The following is a 26,691-nucleotide window of genomic DNA, read 5'->3' as shown; positions in this document are numbered from 1 at the left end:
TAGAGTGATAGTTTATCATTTGCATGTGTTTTAAAGTCCCATCAGTTTAAACATCAAGTGCAAGAAGACTGTAACTCGCGCGCTGTTTTGTGTGTGCAGACAGAACCACTCAGACAACACGAGAAGTCCATGAACACCGAATTCCCTTCCCTTTCTTATCTATTTGTGCTTAAACTATGGAGCGAATTATGTGTAGTGGTCGACCGATATATCGGCCGATATTTGGCACTTTTAAAATATCGGCATCGGCCGATACGTTTTTCTGATTGGCCGATGTGTTGGAAGCGGGACTTTTATTTTGACGGCGCTCCGGACTTTTATTTTGACGGGCGGTGCTGAGAACACCAGCGCCTGAGAAGAGAACAACAGCGCCTGGTCACACAGCGCTCACTCACAATCTCCGTCTTCATTAGTTTACGATCTCTGTCAGTCATATCTAATACTTTGTTAGACAGAACTGGTAAACAAAGAAAGTAAATGGTATGCAAAAAAGTAAAGTGTTGCTTTTATATTATTTGTTACAGAAAAGGCAAACAATCAGGCTAAAATAATTTCTCATTTACTGTCAACATTCAGCAAATGCGCATCTAACGTTACATCATTTAAACAAATCTCTGAATATCTAATAAACATTTAATTTCACAAACCTTGCAGATTTAATGGAATCCAACTGTGATATCTTGTGAAGTGTGCATTTGTAGCCTGGATAAACGTGTAACTTCGAGTGACGGTCGGTCTGTGCGAAGTGAGTGAATGCAAACAGAAGATCAGCTTCACAGGAGACGCGATCGAAAAACTTTAAATCCTTCATTTTAAAATATGCTGTGCTATATCCAGTTGCCCACTGTCATATTCATATCGTTTTCACTGTGTGCTGTATGTAATATTAGCGTTAACTTGTCTTTATTTGCCAGTGCAATTACTTTATTTGTGAAAAATACTGTAATAGGATTGCAGATTCAAGAAGTTGCCATCTAAAGTATAAGCATGTTTATTTTAAAGATTTGTTTTCTAATTTATTTAAAATTTATAAAATATTGATTAAAAAAAATATAAAGTATATAATAAAAATATCGGCTTTATATCGGCCATCGGCCATCCTGCTCTCTAAGATATCGGCATCGGCCATCAAAAAAACAATATCGGTCGACCACTAATTATGTGCCATAATTAAACAAACAAATCCAGCATTTTGCAAACAAACTCGATCTGCTTCGCAAAGGAAAACTCGACTCGCAAACAAACTCGATCTCCTTTGCAAAGGAAAACTCGACTCGCAAACAAACAGAAAGCAATGTGCAAGTAAAAAGGTCAATTTGAGTGAAAATGCAGTGGATTAACAAATATGTATTGTGTTTTACAAATATAAATAAATGAGCCAAGATAATACTTCACAAATAAATACAAACCATCCTACAAATTGCATGTAACCTTTGAACAGATACCAAATCTAGTGCATACAAATACATATCTATCTGTTATGATTGTGTGACACTTGGCTTTTTATGAGATCTCTCGGCTCGATTTCTCACAAATGCGTCCAGGCAGATTTTCTCACAAATGCAGTTGAGCAACTTCCTCTTCTAAAACAGTAGATGGCGCTAAACTAGGGGATTAATTTAGCGCTAGTCTCCTGGAGAAGCACTGATTTGAAACTTGCCTTTACCTACAGCTGAGGAAAATGACCGGTGAACGGGTGTGCTTCTGTCTTATTTGATCTATAATGAACCTTTTTGAGGTTTTCTTTTGCAAAATGTTTATTACATATCTAGACAGATTAGCACTTAGCAATTCACTCTCTCTAGGATAGGGGAATATATAAGATGAAAGCTCTACCATCATATGTTGCTGTAGCAGTAGCAGTAGTCATGTTGCTAGCATGATTTAGCTTTTGATAGTATGATTTATCATGTTGCTAGCATGATTAAGTATGTTGGTAGCATGATTTAACATGTTGTTAGCATGATTTAGCACATTGCTAGCATGTTGTTAAGATGATTAACATGTCTATCACACTCCTCCTAGAACTTTAACTCTACAACCACTAAACTCAGACTAGACCTTCAGACTGTTAGTGTGTTATATCTTTTCTAATTGATCGGATTTATGGTGTGTGCACACCAAAGGTAAAGCCCTGCATTTCAGCCCGAGCCCGACGGGCTCCAACTTTTTCACGCCCCTAGGGCCGGGCTTCGGGCCAATTTTCACGTCATAGTTCACATGCGGGCCGGGCCTCGGGCCTTTTTTGGGTTATCCTTCTTTTTATATTTTTAGACATTAATTAAAAAAATATGAGAAGTTGACGTCGACGATAGAAAAACACATTTCATAACCTCATAACTTTCATAATCTTATAATTACACTGACATATGATTGACATGACAGTTTCACGCACGCACGCACACACGCACACACACAAGGTTTCCTGTTAGCGCAACCCACGATTCACCTCATGTGCAAATAATGGAGAATATTAAGAGAAAAATCGCAGCAGTGAACGTGTCTTCAGCGCAGCGGGAAGAGTGATAAAAGAGAGGAGGACTGGGTTAAAACCTTCCACTGTGGATGCTATTCTTTTACTCCACGATGCTCTGTAAGAGACTGTTCTAACTTTTCGTTTGATTGGACTTTATTTTCGTTTAACTGTTGGAAACTACTGGAAAAAAAGAATGGCCATGTTCTGTGGTGCATTTTTTAGGTAAGATAACCTGCAAGTTTGTTTTTGATTTATTTAATTTAATTTGTTTAGATTGTAGGCTATTGCTCATTTCGTTTGCGAACGCTGTTGCGAGCAGCCTGAGCCTGCCTCAGTATTTCAAAAAAAATTTGTTTTACTCACTGTGGTTTAATAAATAAACATTAAACTTAACTTAACTGTCTGTGTGATATGCTTGAAGTGTTATATTTATGGATTTTATTGTAGCCAAGTAAAGTATTAGCGTTGATTTGAGAGGCTAAATTGATCAAACATGTTTTACTCGCTGTCGGCTCGGCTGCTTGGTCGTCATTTAAAAAAAAATGCTCAAAACATTTGTCTTAATTAACTTAAAGCTGTAGTCTACGATGTTGAAAATCGGTCGAGAAAGCCTGAGACGGTTGGGAAGTTTTAAAAAACTCATCCCGCCCCTCCACACACACACCCCTCCCCTCTGTGCTACCTGATCCCTCCCACCGGGAAACGACCTGAACAACGTCACTCAGTCAAGCTGTGATGATCACCGGTAGTAAACAGCGCATCTTGTTCAAATTCCGATCGGCTCGAACAGAAACCCGCTTGGCCTACTGAAATATATTCAAGCACTTCAAGAAATATAATTACTTTAACCCGTGATAGGCGATGCTAAACGGCTAACATTCCAATGCTGACCGGCAGCATGAGCATGTTGTCAGACTGATAAAAAGCTATTTATGTAACACCTCACACCATAAATAAATGCTTACCTGCTCAACAAAAAGTCAGCCGTGTCAGCGTCGGTTTTCAGTCCCAAATCTCCACTGCTGAGCTGATGCTACTTTGCTAGCTACCATAGACTGTCAGCTGCTTGCCCGCGAAATTTCATGTCGCAGGAGGGGGGCGGGGTGGGGTGCGGTGGGGTGGAGACGCGAGCGCCACGTGGAGTTTCAAGTGGAGCGGGGGATTGGATGAGAGCAGTTGACCAATGTAAGCTGTCCGGCCGGACAGCTTACATTGGTCAACTTCTCTGCAGCTGTACACCCAATAGAGTGAATGGATTTTTTTCATTCTTTTTTCTCTTCATATTTTTAGGATTGTACTGTAGAACCATAACCAGCATCTAAACGAGGTTATTAATAATGAACAATCTTTGAAATCGTAGACCATAGCTTTAATAAAGAAATGAAAAGAAAAGAAACATAACTAACAAAACGGACCTATTTTAACGGCTGCAAATAGGGCAGGCTGCCGCTGTGAAAAAAAAAAAAAAAAAAAACAGGCTCGGATCGGACTCGGGCTGATAATTCTGATGAGCTGTCGGACACGGGTCGGGCTAGAGCCTGAGCGTCTCGGGCCAGGGCCGGGCTCAGGCTTAGATTTGAGGCCCGTGCAGGGCTCTAACCAAAGGCAAAGTGAATAGTTCCATCGCGTTACTCGCTCTAGATTACTCACAGGATGTTTCTTGTTTTTTTGCTAAAAATTCTAACAATGTGATTCTAGCAACAGCATAGCAACACCCTAGCAACCACCCATAATACCCTTGCAACCGCATAGCAACCACCCAGAGTACCTTAGCAACTGCATATCAACACCCTAGCAACCACCCTGAGTACCTTAGCAACCCCTTAGCAACACCATACAAATCACCCAGAATTCCCTAGCAACCACATAGCAACACCTTAGCTACCAGCCCAAGTGCCCTAGCACCCCTCTAACCTCTCTATTTTTTATCTATCTCTCTGTCTGTCTGTCTGTCTGTCTGCCTATCAAAAATTCTATCTTTTAAAATTGGTAAACTTTAAATTATTTCAAACTTAACCTGTAAACCTTAAAACTAGCTTTCTCAATCCAACTTTATAGTTTGTTTATGAACTTTAATCATCTAGTTTATAATTCAAATCTACAAAATGAACCAATTTTTTATAAATACATAGACAAAAATTATCAGATTTCCTCTGAATTATTAATTGGCTATTGTTACCAATCAAATGAAATCACTGTAAACAAAATTCATCTTAGTACTGGACAGAAGCTGCATGGAGTGACATTTAGGTATGTGGTATTTATGAATTTGCACTGCAATTACAATTGCATAAATAGTGTTATGAGATTAATGTTTTAAGTGATTTCTATTTTGAATAGAGGCTGTTCTTTTTAACTTTTTATTCATCAGTGAATCATTCTTAGTTCCTCATTCTTTGTTCAGGCTGCCTCACAGCACCTTGATGGGCCATTAGCCATTGGGGGAGTGGTCTTTAGTCACACCCCTGGTGTGAATCACATTAATATTCATGGCCCATGCATACAGCAGTGCTGACACAAAAACTGACTTGCAAAATCGTTATATTGTTGTTTGTGAAAGAGTGGTCAGAATGATTTTCACATCATTTTGTAGAAAACATTCTATCCTACAAGAATTGTAATTCAAAAGTCTTGTGGACAACTATTCAGTATGTGTTAAATGGCCTTATTGCTGTGACAATTTTTTTTCCAAAACGTACTAACCACGCATAATATTTTTTTTCTATAAAATGCAAACATGTACAACCATTTTGCTCACATATTATTGTAGCAGAGTTTGTGCTGAATACAGCAAAATTACATGTTGGCCAATGGTATGTTGTACGTAGCTGAAATAAGCACAAATGTCAGGGCATGTCAAAACATCTCAAGGGCCCCAAAAACACCTCAGACCCCAGAGGGTTAAATATAAAACTATGAATATAGAAATATTAAATATGCGAAAAAATGAAATAATAGGCCTACGTTTAGATGGTGAACTAAAGCCGCCAGTAGGTGGCAGCAAGTTTTAATGATTGAGTCAATGAACTGAAGCATCGTGAAACACTCAATTAGGTACTAATTCTACATAGAATTTACTACACAGGGCACAACAGAAAGGCATTGCACTTAAAACGATTCTTGTAATATTTTTGCAGGCATAGGAGAAATCTAAAAATGAGTCTCCATAATGAGAGAGAAGATGAGGACACTGCCTCTGAAATGAGTCCTCCATCTCCTGGATCAAGCTGTGTGTCTGTGAAGAGTGATCAATCCATGACGAAAACTCCTCCTAAATTCAGTGATGCAACAGTGACCTCTGACCCCAGGTGAGCCACTGGCCATTTCAGCATTAACAGATGCTTTTATTCAAAGTGATTTACAGTGTATTCCAGACGCCTGCAGTGGGTGAGTGCTGATACTGAACCTTCACAGAGAAGCACAAAATCACTTTCCTTGCTTGCAGTTTTCAAGATGCGTCTAAAGACTTCTCTTGACTAAATCCTGTTAAACCACTAACTCTCTGTCTTTCTAGTAATGTATGTATAGTTTGCTTTAAATGGCTTTGTATGAAAAGTAGGGCTGTGCGATGTATCATTTTTAGCATCGATATTGCGATGTGCGCCAGATGCCGCCCGGTTCGGAATGCATGTGATTCGCAGATTAATTGCTAAGTTTAACCATCATAGAGTGATAGTTTATCATTTGCATGTGTTTTAAAGTCCCATCAGTTTAAACATCAAGTGCAAGAAGACTGTAACTCGCGCGCTGTTTTGTGTGCGCAGACAGAACCACGCAGACAACACGAGAAGTCCATGAACACCGAATTCCCTTCCCTTTCTTATCTATTTGTGCTTAAACTATGGAGCGAATTATGTGCCATAATTAAACAAACAAATCCAGCATTTTGCAAACAAACTCGATCTACTTCGCAAAGGAAAACTCGACTCGCAAACAAACTCGATCTACTTTGCAAAGGAAAACTCGACTCGCAAACAAACTCGATCTACTTTGCAAAGGAAAACTCGACTCGCAAACAAACAGAAAGCAATGTGCAAGTAAAAAGGTCAATTTGAGTGAAAATGCAGTGGATTAACAAATATGTATTGTGTTTTACAAATATAAATAAATGAGCCAATATAATACAAACCATCCTACAAATTGCATGTAACCTTTGAACAGATACCAAATCTAGTGCATACAAATACACATCTATCTGTTATGATTGTGTGACACTTGCCTTTTTATGAGATCTCTCGGCTCGATTTTCTCACAAATGTGTCCAGGCAGATTTTCTCACAAATGCAGTTGAGCAACTTCCTCTTCTAAAACAGTAGATGGCGCTAAACTAGGGGATTAATTTAGCGCTAGTCTCCCGGAGAAGCACTGATTTGAAACTTGCCTTTACCTACAGCTGAGGAAAATGACCGGTGTGAACGGGTGTGCTTCTGTCTTAATTTATCTACAGGGTGGGCCATTTATATGGATACACCGTAATAACATGGGAATGGTTGGTGATATTAAAGTCCTGTTTGTGGCACATTAGTATATGTGATGGTCACCACCCATCTTGAGGAGTTTGCCCCCTCACATATACTAATGTGCCACAAACAGGACTTTAATATCACCAACCATTCCCATGTTATTACGGTGTATCCATATAAATGGCCCACCCTGTATAATTAACCTTTTTGAGGTTTTCTTTTGCAAAATGTTTATTACACATCTAGACAGATTAGCACTTAGCACTTCACTCTCTCTAGGATAAGGGGAATCTATAAGCTGAAAGCTCTACACCCCACTCCAAGCTAAACTCAAAAGTTGGCAGCCCTGTTAAACGGACATGTCCACGGAAAATTATGTCAAAATGCCCGTCCTGACGAGTTTCCTCGTAAACGCAGTCGGTTATGAGTTGTAAACAGAGAAAGAAAATGGATGCTCGTCATTACCGGTATTGGATACGTGCATTCGTCTTAAAGTGACAGCAGCCCAATATACCCCCAACTGTTTGTGTCACCTAAGTTAATCAAACAACAAAAGAGAGTTTGTAGCTTTTGTAGCTTTAACAAATATAAACTGTATTAATTATATGAATCATATTAATTTTTACAGTGAAGACTATGCTGTTTTACATTTGATAATTCAATGTCTGTACCTGAATACAGTTAATTTACCTGAAAAACATAAAGCACTGCTTATGTGACAGATGTTAATATTCATGAGTAAATATTCACAATGTGAATTAATGTATTTCACTAATGATCCTTCCTGTCAATTTTTATTTATTTACCTTATACTAATTTGTTTAAGAAAACGGTATCATTTGGTTTTGAACATCATTAGTGTTCATTTGAAAAGGGAGTTTTATGATGTATTTGTTGTGACGTCATTAGCGTTCGGGTCACGCTGCGTCCTCAGACTGCCTTGAGCATGATGAGGAGAGGTAAGCAGTTAGAGGTGGTCTTTCAATATAAGCCTATAAAGTTCTGAAAGTTTGATTAAGTACATAAAATGCAGTAATATTATTGTTAAGACTGTTATAAATGTCTTAGGAAGTGTTTTATGAATGGATGGATATGATTTGATAGTTTTATTACTGAGTACAGCAGTTTGAGTATATGTGTGTGCGTTGAGAGAACGTGGTGATTTTAACTGATTGATTGACTGGTCTTTGGTCTGTGCAGGTGATAAAATCACAGAGAAAACATTCTCATTCCTGTATCCTCTTAATAACATCAAAAATACAATGGATGACACGTCGCAAACATTAAGTGCAAAATGAATTGTCACAACCATTTATCTAAGCATAAGCTACAATATAATATCTTGCAGCTAATTTTAAATCAATCATGAATTAGAAAAGAAACAAATTGATACAAAATGAATACATTGGAAAACTGAACAGATATAAACCATACCTGAATGGATTAAAGAGAGGATACAGGAATGAGAATGTTTTCTCTGTGATTTTATCACCTGCACAGACCAAAGACCAGTCAATCAATCAGTCAAAATCACCACGTTCTCTCGACGCACACACATATACTCAAACTGCTGTACTCAGTAATAAAACTATCAAATCCTATCCATCCATTCATAAAACACTTCCTAAGACATTTATAACAGTCTTAACAATAATATTACTGCATTTTATGTACTTAATCAATCTTTCAGAACTTAATAGGCTTATATTGAAAGACCACCTCTAACTGCTTACCTCTCCTCATCATGCTCAAGGCAGTCTGAGGACGCAGCGTGACCCGAACGCTAATGACGTCACGACAAATACATCATAAAACTCCCTTTTCAAATGAACACTAATGATGTTCAAAACCAAATGATACCGTTTTCTTAAACAAAATAGTATAAGGTAAATAAATAAAAATTGACAGGAAGGATCATTAGTGAAATACATTAATTCACATTGTGAATATTTACTCATGAATATTAACATCTGTCACACTTATTCCATCTGTGTCTTTGTTCTATTGTATTCATCTATGTTTGTTAGTTGTTTATTATTTTCTATGCAGATGCACTACCCTACAAAATTACCCAAATCATCCTAGAATGATTCATTCTTTACAAATAGAGCTATTCAAATCATCACATTAAATTGTTTTCATATTGCAATATATATTGCAGAAAAACAAAATATCGCAATGTCAGTTTTTTTTTTACAATATTGTGCAGCCCTAATGAAAAGCATCTGCTAAACCAGATTAATAAAAAGTTTGTCAAGACAAACTTTGAAGGTGGCTTGAGAAAGCCAGACCAGAAAGTTTTTAAAGGTTTTTAAATAGCTTGAAGGTTTTCAGTCTGAAGTTGTTTGAAATTTAAAGTAATTTAAAGTTTGAATGTTTTAAAGGCAGTAGTCTATCATGTTGCTAACATGATTAAGTACGTTGGTAGCATGATTTGGCACATTGCTAGCATGTTGTTAAGATGATTAACATGTCTATCACACTCATCCTAGAACTTTAACTCTACAACCACTAAACTCAGACTAGACCTTCAGACTGTTAGTGTTTTATATCTTCTCGGATATAACATTTATGGTGTGTGCACACCAAAGGCAAAGTGAATATTTCCATTGCGTTACTCGCTCTAGATTACTCACAGGATGTTTCTTGTTTTTTTGCCAATAAAAACATTGCGTGGTGAGGAGTGTCTTCACGCACATCATCAACAACAACAACAACATTTCTTTCTGACATTTTTCTGCCATCAACCATGTTGGAGATAACTACTAATGCTGCTTTGCACCTGTTGTGGAAGTCCCAAATATGCTGGAAAGCCAAACGCCAGTGTGTCTGGGTTCACAGCACCATCCAGAGGCGCCCACAACTCTGTGAATTTCACCATCTTCTCCAGGAACTGTGCCTGGATGACAGCCGCTTCCAGTGCTACTTGAGGATGACAGATGCCCAGTGCCCAACATAGCATAGCAACACACTACCAACCCCCCATAATACCCTTGCAACCGCATAGCAACCACCCAGAGTACCTTAGCAACTGCATAGCAACACCCTAGCAACCACCCTGAGTACCTTAGCAACCACTTAGCAACACCATACAAATCATCCAAAATTCCCTAGCAACCACATAGCAACACCTTAGCTACCAGCCCAAGTGCCCTAGCACCTTAGAAACCACTCTAACCTCTCTATTCTTTATCTATCTCTCTGTCTGTCTGTCTGTCTGCCTGCCTATCAAAAATTCTATCTTTTAAAATTGGTAAACTTTAAATTATTTCAAACTTAACCTGTAAACCTTAAAACTAGCTTTCTCAATCCAACTTTATTGTTTGTTTATGAACTTTAATCATCTAGTTTATAATTCAAATCTACAAAATGAACCAAATTTTTATAAATACATAGACAAAAATGATCAGATTTCCTCTGAATTATTAATTGGCTATTGTTACCAATCAAATGAAATCACTGTAAACAAAATTCATCTTAGTACTGGACAGAAGCTGCATGGAGTGACATTTAGGTGTGTTATTTATGAATTTGCACTGCAATTACAATTGCATAAATAGTGTTATGAGATTAATGTTTTAAGTGATTTCTATTTTGAATAGAGGCTGTTCTTTTTAACTTTTTATTCATCAGTGAATCATTCTTAGTTCCTCATTCTTTGTTCAGGCTGCCTCACAGCACCTTGATGGGCCATTAGCCATTGGGGGAGTGGTCTTTAGTCACACCCCTGGTGTGAATCACATTAATATTCATGGCCCATGCATACAGCAGTGCTGACACAAAAACTGACTTGCAAAATTAAAATCGTTATATTGTTGTTTGTGAAAGAGTGGTCAGAATGATTTTCACATCATTTTGTAGAAAACATTCTATCCTACAAGAATTGTAATTCAAAAGTCTTGTGGACAACTATTCAGTATGTGTTAAATGGCCTTATTGCTGTGACAATTTTTTTTCCAAAACGTACTAACCACGCATAATATTTTTTTTCTATAAAATGCAAACATGTACATCCATTTTGCTCACATATTATTGTAGCAGAGTTTGTGCTGAATACAGCAAAATTACATGTTGGCCAATGGTATGTTGTACGTAGCTGAAATAAGCACAAATGTCAGGGCATGTCAAAACATCTCAAGGGCCCCAAAAACACCTCAGATCCCAGAGGGTTAAATATAAAACTATGAATATAGAAATATTAAATATGCGAAAAAATGAAATAATAGGCCTACGTTTAGATGGTGAACTAAAGCCGCCAGTAGGTGGCAGCAAGTTTTAATGATTGAGTCAATGAACTGAAGCATCGTGAAACACTCAATTAGGTACTAATTCTACATAGAATTTACTACACAGGGCACAACAGAAAGGCATTGCACTTAAAACGATTCTTGTAATATTTTTGCAGGCATAGGAGAAATCTAAAAATGAGTCTCCATAATGAGAGAGAAGATGAGGACACTGCCTCTGAAATGAGTCCTCCATCTCCTGGATCAAGCTGTGTGTCTGTGAAGAGTGATCAATCCATGACGAAAACTCCTCCTAAATTCAGTGATGCAACAGTGACCTCTGACCCCAGGTGAGCCACTGGCCATTTCAGCATTAACAGATGATTTTATTCAAAGTGATTTACAGTGTATTCCAGAAGCCTGCAGTGGGTGAGTGCTGATACTGTACCTTCACAGAGAAGCACAAAATCACTTTCCTTGCTTGCAGTTTTCAAGATGAAGGCATTGCACTTAAAACGATTCTTGTAATATTTTTGCAGGCATGCGTGTTCAAATTAACGTTTTAAATAGTGTACCTGCCACACACACAACATTCCTTGTGGTACTTCCGTACTAACGATACTAGCGTTTCAAAAATACAACAGTATTTTGAAGCTGTAGTATCGCCATAATACTGCAGTACCGGTATACCATGCAATTCTAATTGCTAGAGCTCTAACATTCTGTTTTCTTTGTCAGTATCAGCAGGAGGAAGAGACAAAGATCAGAGTCTCCAGAACCCAGCGGTGTGTCTCGGAAGTGTAACAGATCCATGACGCCACATCTTACTTTCAGTGATGGACCAATGACTTCTGACCCTCCGTTAGTATGAACCTTTACTTGCTAATTTACTGCTGTGCATCTCAGATAAATAAGATAATTTAAAATAATAATAAAAAACTCAATTAAATAACACTAAATGTAATCCAAAAATGGATTATGCAACATATGTGTACTGAAGACTGTAGTATGCACAGATTGCTATTACGGTTCTAAATCACCTTAGAGGACTATTTACACAATTAATGCCCAGTAACTGGGAGAGGAGTAAAGAAGCCAAGGTCATGGGTCAAATTCACTCACTGTATTAATTGGTCAAATGAAAGAATTAACTATTTTCTCACAATGTCAACAAAATGTAAATATGACTCAAATAAAACAGCTTTTTTTTTCCAAGCAGGGGAGAGTTACATAAGCTCTTTTTCAAAAAAACTGAAGTAGTCCTGCAGACTCATACACAGGAGACTGGAGACCTGCAAGGAGTCAAAGACCAGCACAAAACCAGCATGAAGAACAAGTATGAGAGATTAATTGAAGGAAACAAACTCCAAGAGAATGAAACCCTCCTGAACAGGATCTACACACAGCTCTATGTCATAGAGGGAGAGAGAGAAGGAGTGAATGAAGAACATGAGGTTTTACAAATGGAGAAAATAGCCAGAACACAACACTCACAAGACACTGCAATCTACTGCAATGACATCTTTAAAGCCTCATCTAAACCAAGATGTGAGGAGAAAGACCAAATCAAGACTGTTCTTACTAAAGGCATCGCTGGAATCGGGAAAACCGTCTCTGTGCAGAAGTTCATTCTGGACTGGGCCGAGGGAAAAGCCAATCAGGATGTAGATTTCATGTTTGTGCTTCCATTTCGAGAGCTGAACTTGATCCGAGATCATCAGTACAGTCTTCACAGACTTCTGCTGGACTTTCATCCTGAACTTCAAGATCTGGACTCAAAGATTTATGAGGAGTGTAAAGTTGTGTTTATCTTTGATGGTCTGGATGAAAGCAGAATCACACTGTTGTTTTCAGACACTCAGAAAGTTTCTTTCGTGACTGAGACTTCATCAGTGGGTGTGTTGATGTCAAACCTCATGAAAGGAGAGTTGCTTCCCTCTGCTCTCATCTGGATCACCTCCAGACCAGCAGCAGCCAATCAAATACCTTCCAAATACATCAACCGTCTGACAGAAATTCATGGATTCAATGATCCTCAGAAGGAGGAATATTTCAGGAAGAGAATCAGTGACGAGCATCAAGCCAGGAGAATCATCTCACACGTCAGAAGAGCAAGAAGCCTCCACATCATGTGCCACATACCCGTCTTCTGCTGGATCTCATCCACTGTGCTTCAGAAGCTTCTTAAAGAAGATCTAAGTGCAGAAATCCCTCAAACTCTGACTGAAATGTACATCCACTTCCTGCTGATTCAGATCAACATGAGGAATCAGAAGTATGAAGAGAAAGATCCAGAGAAAATCCTGCAGTCCAACAGAGAAGTGATTGTGAAACTTGCTGAAGTGGCTTTCAAACAGTTGATGAAGGGCAATGTGATGTTCTATGAGGAGGACCTGAGAGAGAGCGGCATAGACGTCACTGACGCCTCAGTGTATTCTGGGATTTGCACTGAGATCTTTAAAGAGGAATCTGCAATTCATCAGAGGAAAGTCTACAGTTTCATTCATCTGAGCGTTCAGGAGTTTCTCTCTGCTTTCTATGTGTTTTACTTTCATCTAAGTATAACTATGGCAGGACTGAGGAATTTTGCTTCAGTACAAAATCTGCTTAAAGGTGCAGTAGATGAAGCCCTCAAGAGTGAGAATGGACAGCTGGATCTGTTCCTGCGGTTCCTGCTGGGCGTCTCACTTGAGTCCAATCAGAGACTCTTACATGATCTACTGACATACACAGAGAACAGCTCAGAGAGCATCAGAGAAACCACACAGTACATAAAAGAGAAGATCAAAGATGGACATGGACTCTCCACTGAAAGATCCATCAATCTGTTCCTCTGTCTGCTGGAAGTCAAAGATCAGACTCTGTCCAGAGAGATTCAGGAGTTTGTGAAATCAGACAAACACTCAGAGGAGAAACTCTCTCCTGCTCACTGCTCAACAATCGCCTACATGCTTCAGATGTTAGAGGTGCTGGATGAGCTGGACCTCAAGAAATACAACACATCAGATGAGGGTAGAAGAAGACTGATACCTGCTGTGATCAACTGCACAAAAGCTATGTGAGTGTGTTCACAGCTAAGAGACTAAATGCCTGTTCATAGCAAGAACAATGACTATAAAGATAACTATAAATAGAACTATATTACCGTCCACACAACATTCTCTATCATAGTGAGCTGACTAGGCACAATGTGACATGATTTCAGCAACCAGCAAATTGTCTGTTCACAAATCACAATAAACACAAGTCAAGTCAAGTCATCTTCATTTATATAGCGCTTTTAACAATGTAGATTGTTTCAAAGCAGCTTTACAGAGATAAACGTATAATTTAAGGTAACAGATATTGGTTTGGCTTTATAGCGGTTCTTTAATAAAGTTATTTTCCAGCTAAATTTAGTTTTGATTGATTGGCTTTCGTCGCAACGATCATTTGTTATTAAATTAGGGGCTGCCAAGACGACACCATTCTCTCTTCACAGACTTTAAACGCGAACCTGTGATAAACGCTGATGGCGTTCACATGCGCATTAAGAATTGGTTCTATAGTTATGTGCGTTTAAATATATGTGCGCAGGTTTGGAATTCCCTACAAACCAAGCCTAAACAAAGTACTGGTCTTTCCTTATAAATTTTGATACAGAATTTTGTTTTATTTGTCACTTTGGGGTAGGTACGCGAAATTAATTTTCCTGACAACGCTTTATCTGTAGAGTGGGAAAGGGATCCTTCATAGGGAGAGACTAGTTGGCACTTCAGTACTGCGTTGTCATCGGGTCCAGGCGAAGGTCCTTCGTCAGATCTGGATACGGCCTGGATTCGGCAAAACCTCGGGATAAACAAAGACACTAAAATTAGCGTAGATGCCATTCTTCTTATGATGTAACGAGTACATCAGGATTTATGGGAAGTGTTCCCGGTTCCGGCTGGCCTAATCTATGCAGCCTAACATTGAATTATAGAAGTCTATAATGTATTATGTGAATACTAGGTCAAAGAGATGTGTCTTTAATGTGTGTCTGCTTCCCGGACAATGTTAGGAAGACTGTTCCAAAGTTTTGGTGCTAAATAGGAAAAGGATCTACCGCCAGCAGTTGATTTTGATATTCTAGGTATTTTGAACTGGCCGGAATTTTGAGATCGCAATAGACGTGAAGGACTATAATGCGTTAAGAGCTCGCTCAAGTACTGCGGAGCTAAACCATTTAGTGCTTTGTAAGTAATCAGCAATATTTTAAAATGTATACGATGTGTAATAGGCAGCCAATGCAGTGTTGACAGAACCGGGCTAATATGGTCATACTTCCTGGTTCTGGTAAGAACTCGAGCTGCTGCATTTTGAACTAGCTGTAGTTTGTTTATTAAGCGTGCAGGGCAACCACCCAGTAGAGCATTACGATAATCTAGCCTTGAGGTCATGAACGCATGAACTAATTGTTTCGCATTAGTTCATGACACAAACATGCTGCGCAATAAGAACCTTCAGTCACAAATCACAGCCAGTCAGAACAGTGTGTGGACAGTGTTCTCCGTGTGTATATATACATACTTTGTATTTTCCTGACTTTAATGCTTCTCCAGATTGTTCTTTTCATGATTTTTTTCTGAGAAACTTTAGGGATTGATTAGCAAGAAACAAGCAAGTTGCAAGTTTTTGCAAAACACATTTAATATCAGATGTTATTTCTTTTTTGATTCGCCTTTCACAGCAGCAGCTGTTATAAATTCAAGGAAGGTCATCATTTACTATTAATAGACATTTGCAGCTGCCATAAAACTCTTTTTTTAATGTTTTACTTTTTCAGTCTTGCTGGCTGTAATCTCACTGATCAGGATTGTGAAATTGTGGCATCAGCTCTTCAATCCTCAAACTGTGTCCTAAGAGAGCTGGATCTGAGCAACAATGACCTGCAGGATTCAGGAGTGAAGCTGCTCTCTGATGGACTGAAGAGTAAAAACTGTCAGCTTGAGATACTGAGGTGTGTATGCATTAGAAATTAATATATACTGGAAGTGATGAATGGAAGCTACGAAATAATACATTAATGCAATAATAGCAAATTTCAAATTTAGTTATGTTTTACACAGTGCTTGAAGTGGAAAAAATAAAGTGCCGGTACTAGGGCTGCACGTTTATGACAAATTGTCGATTATTCCCTTGAAATTGTAATTTCAATTATTAATTACAATTATCACAATTTACACTGAATGATGTTTTGAATAGTTTGGCCACGGGACCCACATTTCCCCATGGGCATCAAGCCACCTTTTTAGGAATTAAATAGGCCTCTTATAATACATTTGTTTACACAAAACTTGTTGACAAACTGACAGTACTGTCCCCTTATACTTAACATACAAATAAATTGTAAGAATATGACTAATACTGATAAATAAACAGTAGGCCTACAAGGTAAAGCTATTAAATAGCAGTCCCAAACTAGTTTTTGTTAATACAATCTTGGTATGAGCCACCACAGTCATTTAAAAATATAAAAAAATAACCAGTAAGTGGCATTTTGGGGTTATGGAAACAACAGGCTACAATGGTGATACACAATACTTACAAGAACTGTTGAAGAAACATGGAAACTGCTCCTGATAAATAGAATGAACATCATGCCTGCATGTAAAACACATGACGTGATTTATTGGTATTGTAATATCTACTTTTCTTAATAGGCTGCTGCCACCACCTTTAATTATTTTAGCCAGCGGCTCATAAATGAACCGAAACTCAGCGTATAAGCTACCTCACAGACCTGAGAAATATACTGTATCTATAGTCTATAATCAGCCTCCGTGTCCTGATTATATTGTCTGTAGATTTAGCTTTCCTGTAGCTCAAACAGTAGAGTGTTGGTGTTTGTAACGCCAAGGTCATGGGTTCGATTCCCAGGGAAAGCAAGAACTGATAAGAATGTAAATGTGTACCTTGAAATGCAATGTAAGGATAAAAGCGTCTGCTAATGTAAATGTACTTCTCTTTTATTAAATCCAGGCATTTGGTTGATGAAATATTGATTAAAATTAAGATACAATTAATGCAAAACGAAATTCACTTTAAAGAAAGGCTTTCTACAAAAACAAACTTAATGAAGTGGTCAAAATCATGTCTGCCCACTCGATATACTGCGCATCTTATGATCTTACTCATGCTTTTCACTTCATATAATCAAAATAGATTAAATTAAAAAATAAATTATTTTATTTAAACATAAATATTAAACTAAATTGTTTTCTTTAATGACTGGGCTACAACACGTAGGCCTATTAGCCTACACTACAGATACATTTAATGTCGGAGTGGGATTTAAGCGAACGCGTCTTACCTGTGAGCATGTGGGGGGAGACGATTTTCAAACAATCATCGAATATTATTTTACCTGATAGGCCTAAGCCAATCCTTAATATTTGGTGTTTAAAATGCCTATTTGAGGTCTCTGTGAAGGTTTTAAAGCAGTCTTTAAGTGCCTCTTTCAGAGCAGTCATGTCTGTAACGGGGAACCGTCACATCAGTAACATTGTTTTTTCCTCATAAATGCAAACATGAAAAATAAAATGAAATGGAATATTTCATGTTCTGTGGAGAGCCAAACCTTCTTCATTCGGTGGGTAGTATTATTTTTGGTTTGTGCAGTGTAATTCACAGAATTACTAAAAATAATTTTTGGCACCTAAAAGTTCAAGATTTTTTGTGTCACGTCCGTTGCAAGCATGTGTTCTCTCATATTAAATATAAAACGCATGTGTAGACTGATATTTTTGTCTGGACTCCTTTATTAAGGGAGTTTGGATATATAAACAGACGTTTAAATATATTGGTATTAAATGCGTTTTCAGAGAATTTATATTTCAAGTTTTGACTGCTAATGTCACGTCCATTACGCTGGAATTGACCAATAGTAATTTAAAAATGTGGAAGCATTGGATCTGGACAGGAAGGATAACTCTGGGAGTTGGAAGGGGTGTGTTGCGATTCTGCCTTCTCACACCGCAACACAGATCGTGGATCTGAGTATCGCGAGTTTGGTTTAATATCATGTATCGTTACAGCCCTAATAACTACACAGAGCACTACGTGAATTCACTCACTTCATTGGTGACAAACCCCAGAATCAATTACAGATAGTGGCACTTCAAACTCATTTAAAACCTCAACCTCATGCATGTGCAAAATGGTACCTATAGCTGTTCCCTAAACCTTCCCACTGGCACATTTGCGCGTGCAATTAAAGAGTGCAGGCTAGGAGCACAGTATAACGACTGACAGGACATAAAATTTCATTTTTCTGAGGTGAGACTTTTTATTTCGTATCAAGTTATTAAAATAACGATAGAATAATGACAACATCTCATCTGACACGCAGATACTTAACCCTTTGAGGTCTGAGCTGTTTTCTGGGCCCTGGAGGTGTTCTGACATGCTCTGACATTTCTGGTTATTTCTGTTACTTGTGACATTTTCATGGCTAAAGTCTAATTACACTGTATTCAGCACAAACTCTGCTACAATAATATATCAACAGCATGTATGTAAAAGTTTGTAGTTTTGAGATAATGACATTTATGCGTGGTTTGTGAAAATACAAAAAAAAAATTCTCACTGAAATAAGGCTATGAAACCCATACTGATTATTTCTTCACAAGGCTTTTGAAAATTGTATCACGTAGCCTAGAATATTTGCTCTAAAACTATGTGAAAATCACCCTGATTGCTCATTCAGATAAGACAATATATTGATTTTAAAATTTTACGACGTGTTTTGTGTGAAAAAGCCTTATGCGAGAGCTCATTAATATGTAAGCTTTTCTCACCTGAGAAAGACAAATACCCTACCCTAATGGCCCTATTAGGAGCTATCAGGCCCTTCCATTCTGGGCAACCTTGCACAATACTATAAATGAGGAGATTTAAAAAAAGAATGGCTTTTAAATTGTTTGGATTTATTTACAACACAACATAGTCCAAAGATACACACAGCAAATGCCAAAAAAGCACTTATTGAAAACAATGATCCAAAGACAGAGACCTTTGTGCCATTCCTAAAAACATTGTACATACCTTTAATTTCCAAGGTGTTTGATTTTCACTTTACCATGTTCATGTTCACTGAAGTCCTCAGTGGCATCTGGGCCCTGAAAAAAAAAAAGTGAACATACTGACATCAAGAGAAAGGCCTGCACGATTTTGGGAATAAATTTTAGATTTTTCTGGTTAAAATTGCTTTTTAAAATTCACAGAATACACACACACACACAAATGTTTCCAACAATATATAATATAATGAACAGTGAACACCAGGTTTGTTGTGCCTTGTATGCATAAGCTATGCGCAGTGCTGGATAAAATATGATACATTCAAACGTGATCACGATCCAAAATATGATACATTCAAACGCGACCGCGCTGCAAAATATGATGCATTCAAACGCGATCGCGCTGCAAAATATGATACATTCAAACGCGATCACGATCCAAAATATGATACATTCAAACGCGATCACGATCCAAAATATGATACATTCAAACGCGATCGCGCTCAAATATAAAACATTATGGTTACCATATACATATCTATGTTTGAGCAGATATCCACAAACACAGTAACAGTAAACACGGGTCTAAATATTATAATATTCACCATATATCTAGCAACAGTTCAACTGCAATGTGAAATTTATGCAACAATAGCAAACTAATATGTAAGTATATAATTTCTTACCTTATCTTTCTTGTCTTCAAATCGGGTTCTTCTTCTTCTGATGTAAATCCAATGTAAGCTCAGGCACGTCTTTCAAATTCGACGAAAAGTGAAGTGAAGTGTTTTGTTGTTGAGGTAATGAGCGCGATCGCGTTCCATGTGGAGATTTGCATGTGAATATCTTTTGCGCGAGTAGGCGTGGTAAATTAAAAAATAATTAGGAAGCGTTTGAGAAGCTGGACATCTTGTTGGTTTTATACAAATTACTTAAACAGAGAATATTTGTTTTCGTTTTGAATCCGATCATTTAAAAGTACACACTTAAATGTTTATAAAGGTGTATGGCTCATAAATGTGTGACAAGTATTCGCTGAGTTTTGTTTCAGTTTATAGACGTGCTCAAGAAAAAAAAGTTCACCGCGACGGAGAGGCAGAACGCACACCCTGTCTATTTTCTTTATTTTACAAAAGCACAATGTTTTGATTTGATTGTAAGTGGACACATACAAAAGTAGAAATATCACAGATTCTTTTTTTATATTTCTTTTTTCTGTATGACCATAAATGACGAAGAAATTTAAGTTTATAGTGCTACAATGTGGAGAAAATCCAGCAAAACGCGCCCGCGCGTTTGTCGACCTCAGAGGGTTAAAGGGATGGTTCGGAGTAAAATCAACCTAGGGTCCTTTGCACCATGACCTTGAGCCAAACACACCCCCAGAAGCCTTAATGTTAGAGAACGTGCGAACTGAAAAGGCTGATTAGCTGATGCATCACTCTTGTCAGTGTAAAGTTCAATTTCCATTGGAATGAAAGCGCTCGCTTTGCTCCACTCGCTTCGCTTCCGCTCGCTCTGGGAGGAGCTGAAGCCTGCCGCTGTTTTCATATGAGGTTTAAAAGGGGACTGAGGCGCACATATCAGCATCATGTGAAAAGTGATCTCAATGCATTTTCATCAATTAGTTTTTGTTACTTCCAATCTTAAATTCAAACCCTTCTTCCCACCCAGTTAATTCCTTAAAATTAAGCTGGCACAGAAAGCTGTGCTCTGTACATCCCAGTGAAATTGTTCTGTGTGCTACTTGGATTGTTTTTAATTAGCCCACAACAAACTTTTCTTCATATACACTGTGTGTGTTTAGGTTGTCAGGCTGTATGGTGACAGAGGAAGGCTGTGGTTATGTGTCTTCAGCTCTGAGTTCAAACCCTTCATACCTGAGAGAGCTGGATCTGAGCTACAATCACCCAGGAGAATCAGGAGTCCAGCTGCTTAATGACAAACTGAAGGATCCAAACTATAAACTGCAGATACTCAAGTATGTGGAGCAGTGCAAATAGTCAGGGTTAGACAGGGTTTAAATTTTCATAATGATAGTGAGATAAGATTTCTGTGTGGACCATACCATCTTTTGATAAATTTCTTGTGCATATCTCACTTGATTTTTACAATGGCAAAATTAATGTTTCAAAATCTAGAACTACTATTTCGTACTGGCACACTAAAGCAAAAGATATATAAAACAAAAGACCATTTAATGCACAGGTTCCAGTCAGTTTAATCACTGTTTTATATTATTGCGCTGCTGTCATTGAAACACACACACACACACACACACACACACACACATCCCTCGCACACAGAGATCAGAGATTATGCTTTGCACACAGAAACATTCAGGAGAACTGACACTTAACGCTGCTCTGCAACTTTTATTAATAAAGTAGATGTTAAATAATAATATAATAAATCTAATTTCTCACCAAAGAAGTAACATTGCTGTTTTTTTTTAAGTAATTAAACATCTTTAACTTATCAATTCTGGCAAATGACCATGATATAGGCTGACAATTTTAATGCAGTGCATTCTGCTTGGCGTTGGATTGTTCTTTACCACATATTGCATTAAAATTGTTTAATGCACCGCTATCCCTTACATTACATTTTTGCCAGAACATAGTGATACTGCCTACAAATGTACTGTCTAATATACACTGCCTGTTATGCAACGAGTAAGCCTGCACAGCGTCAAGAAATATACAATAATTAATACATTAAAAAATATTGTTCATCTTTTGTGGTTTTACTTGTCTCTTTCTAGTTTGGATCATGGAGAACCTTTTAGAATTACACCAGGACTGAGAAAATGTAGGTCTTCTCTCTTTCTCTTTCACACACACACACACACACACACACACACACACACACACACACAAAGCTGTAAAACTGTCATTCATGTACTTCTCATTTTTGCTTTTGTGTTCAGATGCCTATGATCTCACACTGGATCCAAACACAGCACACAATCAACTCATCCTGTCCGAGGACAACAGAAAGGTGACACGAGTGGAAGACAAGCAGCCATATACTGATCATCCAGAGAGATTTGAGAACAATGAGCAGGTTCTGTGTGGAGAGAGTCTGACTGGACGCTGTTACTGGGAGGCTGAATGGACTGGATTTAAGGCAGATATAGCAGTGACATATAAAGGAATCAGCAGGAAAGGAGGGAGTGACAGTTGGTTTGGATGCAGTAATATATCTTGGAGTCTCTTCTGCACTGGTAATGGATTCCATGTCTGGCATTTTAATAAGAGCACATATGTACCAGCTCCTTCACCACCCTCTAATAGAGTAGGAGTGTATGTGGACGTGTTGGCCGGCACTCTGTCCTTCTACAGCGTCTCTGACACACACACACTCACACACTTACACACATTCAACACCACATTCAATGAACCCCTCTATGCTGGATTTAAGGCTTATGATTCGTCAGTGTCTCTTTGTCAGATTAAACAACCTGCTAAGAGAAACAACTGAGATGCACAAACAAACTATTTTGTTGTTGTTAGTCTATTAGCTATTAGGTCATATACACTCTATTGTGCATGTCCTAGAGTCATGCAGAGTTAGACGCGTTCCTGGGTCAACATATTTTGTTGATCCTGGAACAACATTCCTGTCCAAAAATGTAGTCCTAACCATATCCCTACCCCTAAACCTAACCCTACCCATAAGTTATACCTAAAATCAGAGGGAAATGATAGGTGAATAGCACTGATGTAGAAAACTTGACAAACTTTAAACTTGTTCCTCAAATCTGATTGGTTGATTGTAGTGTTGTTCCAGGATCAAAAAAGATGTTGATTCAAGAACATGTTGCACTTGGTGAAATCAGGATCTGCTGCTAGCTACATCTAAGCATTGATGAAATCAGTTTTTTTACTAGATATATACATTTTTAAAAAAAATACTATACAATACCATGTTGGAAATCAAATTGTGTGTGTGTGTGTGTGTGTGTGTGTCTGTGTGTGTACACATCCAAGGACTTGTCTGTGCAAAAACACATCCACAAATGTCTAATGGAGACTGACACCTTTTCCTAACTAGAAACGACCCTTGACATAATATAAAATACATATTTTACATGTTAATCAAGGTTTTTATTTAAGTATTTATTTATGTTAGGGGTGGCACGGTACATGAAAAAACATCCGAACCGTTCGGTTCGCTTGTCTCAGTTCGGTGCGTGTGTGCGTCGCACGGTTCGACTTCGATGCATGCGCAATGTAGCCTCGTGCCCGTGCTAATACAATGCTGAATCATAAATCAGATGTAGGCCTATGTAGAATAACATTATGATGTCCAGCAATCGATTTAAATAGTACACTGGGTTTACTTAGACATTTAATGAGATCTACTCCACTATGTTGTTTTTTCACGTGAATAAATACATAGGTCGACTATTTCACAAATGTACTTTAATGGTCCAATGGCAAAACTCTTGCCAAGTGTGTCATAGGTTCTAAGTTCAAATCCGCGCTCGTATATACATATACATTTTTTTTTTCATCAAAACCGATTATGTTTATCAGTGGTTGTATATCAAGCAGGGACAGATTTGTGTGAATTTTGCTTTGTGATTTCACCAGAACAAATAGAGTGTCTCCTCAACGGATTGAAGCGCGCATCCGAGTGAAGACTGTGCGGCGTGTGCGCGAGCCACAAGAGAACACTGTATCAGCGCCACTGATCGCAGCGGCAACGAGCACTTTGATCACTTGATTAAAAAAACAAATTTCAGCGCTAGATTGCTTCTTATTTAACAAACGAACGAAACGAATAATTTGCTAGTTAACTGGAGATGTTTTATTTATTTGTATTGGTACATGCGTGCTGCGAGATGTTTCAAAAGTGGTGGGGACAATATCGACCCTGGGGTACATGTCCCACCCGCAAATTACGCCTATGATGACGAGACACGAGGAGAAATTGACAAAGAACTGTCCGACACAGCCCACGTAGCTCTCCAGATGGATGGACCTCCAGGGCCACTGAAAGTTTCCTCACGGTGACCGCTCACTCACTATATTACTTCGAAATGGGAAATGAGAAGCTGCGTTTTGCAAACACGCCCCATTTATGAAATAAATCAATTAATAATTAGATAATTAAGCTATATATAATATGCTGAAGTAAATTTTTGGAGTGTTAAAGATTAAAAGAAAAAAATAACAACAAGAACCGTACAGAACCGAAAACCGTGACTCTAAAACCGTGATACGAACCGAATCTTGGGTTTTGTGAACCGTGCCACCCCTAATTTATGTATAAACAATAAATGATAAATTATAATAATAATATCATACTTTTAATGCTTTGCATTTTCACAAATTCTGGATGTGGAGATATACAATGTTTGAGTGTGTGTATACGTATATGTGGATCCACAGGCTAAGTTTCATCCTGCTGGATTGTCACAAACAGTTCGGTCATGGGGTTTTCTCTTTCGTTTCAGTGGACAATAGGCAGATAAAATGTATTTATGTATTTATTTATTTGCTACCACAAGATTTTATGTTACTGTCCATATTTTTCTGTTTTTTCCCAGTGTTTTGTACTGATTTTGTCAAAACATTTGGTCAGGTAACTAATGTGCTTCATGTGGAAACATCTAAATTAAACCTCCAGGTTTCATTCAAATCAACATAATAATTACAATATATAAATTAATATTACAGGGGAATCAATCTGATTTCATTATGTTGCAGCAGTGAAAGTACCTTTTAAGTGTCAGATCAGGTGAAAATGTCTCTTTCATGTAACTTCATCACAGTGTAACACTGGGTTACTGGTTTTCTTCAATAAATCTTTGCACATAATGAATCACATTGACTGTGTGTCACGTTACATCTGTAAAGTTCAGATTGAGGACAGAGATTCAGACACAAACATTGAGATGATGTAGTGATTAGTGTGTGTTTAAAGCAGACGTCACACACTCACACACTGTCTGATCTCTTCTATTTAATGTGTCTTTCTAATTCTCAGTCTGTTTTCATTCTTCATCTTCATTGGTTCCTCTCTCATGTCCTGAATGGACGTGTTGGATGGGGGTCTCTGTGAGTCTGTGTGTCCAGGACAGTCATCTCTCTGTGGGACACGAGGGGAGTCTGTCCCTGTTCTGTCTGGATCATCTGACCGCTGTGAGCCGTGAGGGAGAGAACACTCAGAGGTGTATAGTCCAGGGGTCAGAAAGTAAAAATCCTGCCACATGTTTATTCCACCCATGAACTCAGACTGCTGATTTCACTAATTAGTTCTCTCTCCTGCTGAATTAGCAAATCCAGGTGATTGGAACAAAATACTGAGGAGGACTTTTACTTTCTGATCCTGGACTTTACACCTCTGAAGAGAACAGAAAAAGAGACGAGCAGAAACACAAGAACTACAACTGACTTCAGCCACAGTCTAAGATGAAATCAACTGAAGAGAAAAGAAGACATTAAATCTGTGAAGATCTCAGCAGAGGAGGATTAAACAACTCCACAAACAGCATTACCAGCTTCACTTATTATGAAAATGTAAAAATGCAGAAAGTTTTCTGTGATGGGTAGGTTTAGGGATAGGGTTAGCGTAAGGGAATAGAATATACAGTTTGTACATTATAAAAATAATTTTGTCCATGGAAAGTCCCCATAAAACATGAAAACACAACGTGTGTGTGTGTGAGCATAAAGAGCGTGTTGTCACTCATCAGTGTGTTTGTAGATTGTTCACGTGAGCTTCATGTTCTCTTTCTCATATCACAAATTGTTCAGAAGTGTATAATTGTATCATGTATCCTGCAGGGGGAGCTGGAGGCTTTAGTCAATAATTTCTTAATAAGTAATAAAACAAAATAGAGTCATGAACAAATCATAGCTATCAATAAATGATCCCTCCTTCAGACTTAAGATCTGCAGACCGAGACACAGATTGAGGAATTTGAGAAAATCATTTCTTTATTTCTCACTTGTCGCATGGAATCATTCTGTGATACTTTTGCACCTTTTTTTAAAGCTTGATGATGGTCACTATTATTCACTGTCATTATATGGACACGTGCAAGCAGTACATTTACTTTTAAAATTATATGTTTGCTGTTCAAAAAAGAAAGAATGACTTACGACATTAGATTAAATTATGTCTTAATTTTGGGTGAACTAACACTTTAACTCTAAAACAGCTCTTTAAAGGTGCTAACTTTACTCACTTTGTCCTCATGCAGAAAGTTTAAAACTCAAACTGATCCTCAGAAAGCTGTAAAAGTATACACACACACACACACACATAATTTGTAGGGTATCTGATTGGCTGCTGCTGGTCTGGAGGTGATCCAGATGAGAGCAGAGGGAAGCAGCTCTCCTTTAATGAGGTTTGACATCAACACACCCACTGATGAAGTCTCAGTCACAAACTTTCTGAGCATCTTTATGACACTAATACAGACACAGAATACCAGCACAGTAGCAGGAAAAAAAAAGTTATTAGATAAAAGA

The 26,691-nt window shown here is 38.0% G+C and overlaps 2 protein-coding genes across 4 annotated transcripts in view; one reads left to right on the top strand and one right to left on the bottom strand.

Moving 5' to 3' along the window:
• LOC311077589 (uncharacterized protein) overlaps window positions 1-25,039 on the top strand; it is a 32,815-nt gene extending 7,776 nt beyond the window's left edge. For 2 of the 3 annotated variants that reach the window (XM_084106124.1, XM_084106125.1), the window contains 8 exons: window positions 5,614-5,784; window positions 11,345-11,515; window positions 11,904-12,026; window positions 12,385-14,223; window positions 15,970-16,143; window positions 21,012-21,185; window positions 21,969-22,015; window positions 22,134-25,039. In XM_084106124.1, coding sequence (XP_083962250.1) covers window positions 5,614-5,784; window positions 11,345-11,515; window positions 11,904-12,026; window positions 12,385-14,223; window positions 15,970-16,143; window positions 21,012-21,185; window positions 21,969-22,015; window positions 22,134-22,687 — 3,253 coding nt within the window. In that variant the 3' untranslated portion in view covers window positions 22,688-25,039. The remainder of the gene's footprint in view (window positions 1-5,613; window positions 5,785-11,344; window positions 11,516-11,903; window positions 12,027-12,384; window positions 14,224-15,969; window positions 16,144-21,011; window positions 21,186-21,968; window positions 22,016-22,133) is intronic. The other variant, XM_084106126.1, reaches the window with a different exon arrangement.
• Window positions 1-26,691, bottom strand: part of LOC311077597 (protein NLRC3-like) — a gene marked incomplete at its 3' end in the record, with an annotated part of 522,782 nt that overhangs the window by 279,567 nt on the left and 216,524 nt on the right. The gene's annotated exons all lie outside the window — the stretch shown is intronic.

This window comes from Abramis brama, assembly GCF_963993115.1.
Source record: "Abramis brama genome assembly, chromosome: 2".
In the NCBI taxonomy this organism is placed as follows: Eukaryota; Metazoa; Chordata; class Actinopteri; order Cypriniformes; family Leuciscidae; genus Abramis; species Abramis brama.
The sequence above is the reverse complement of the archived record's forward strand: the minus strand, read 5'-3'. Positions and strand labels throughout refer to the sequence as shown.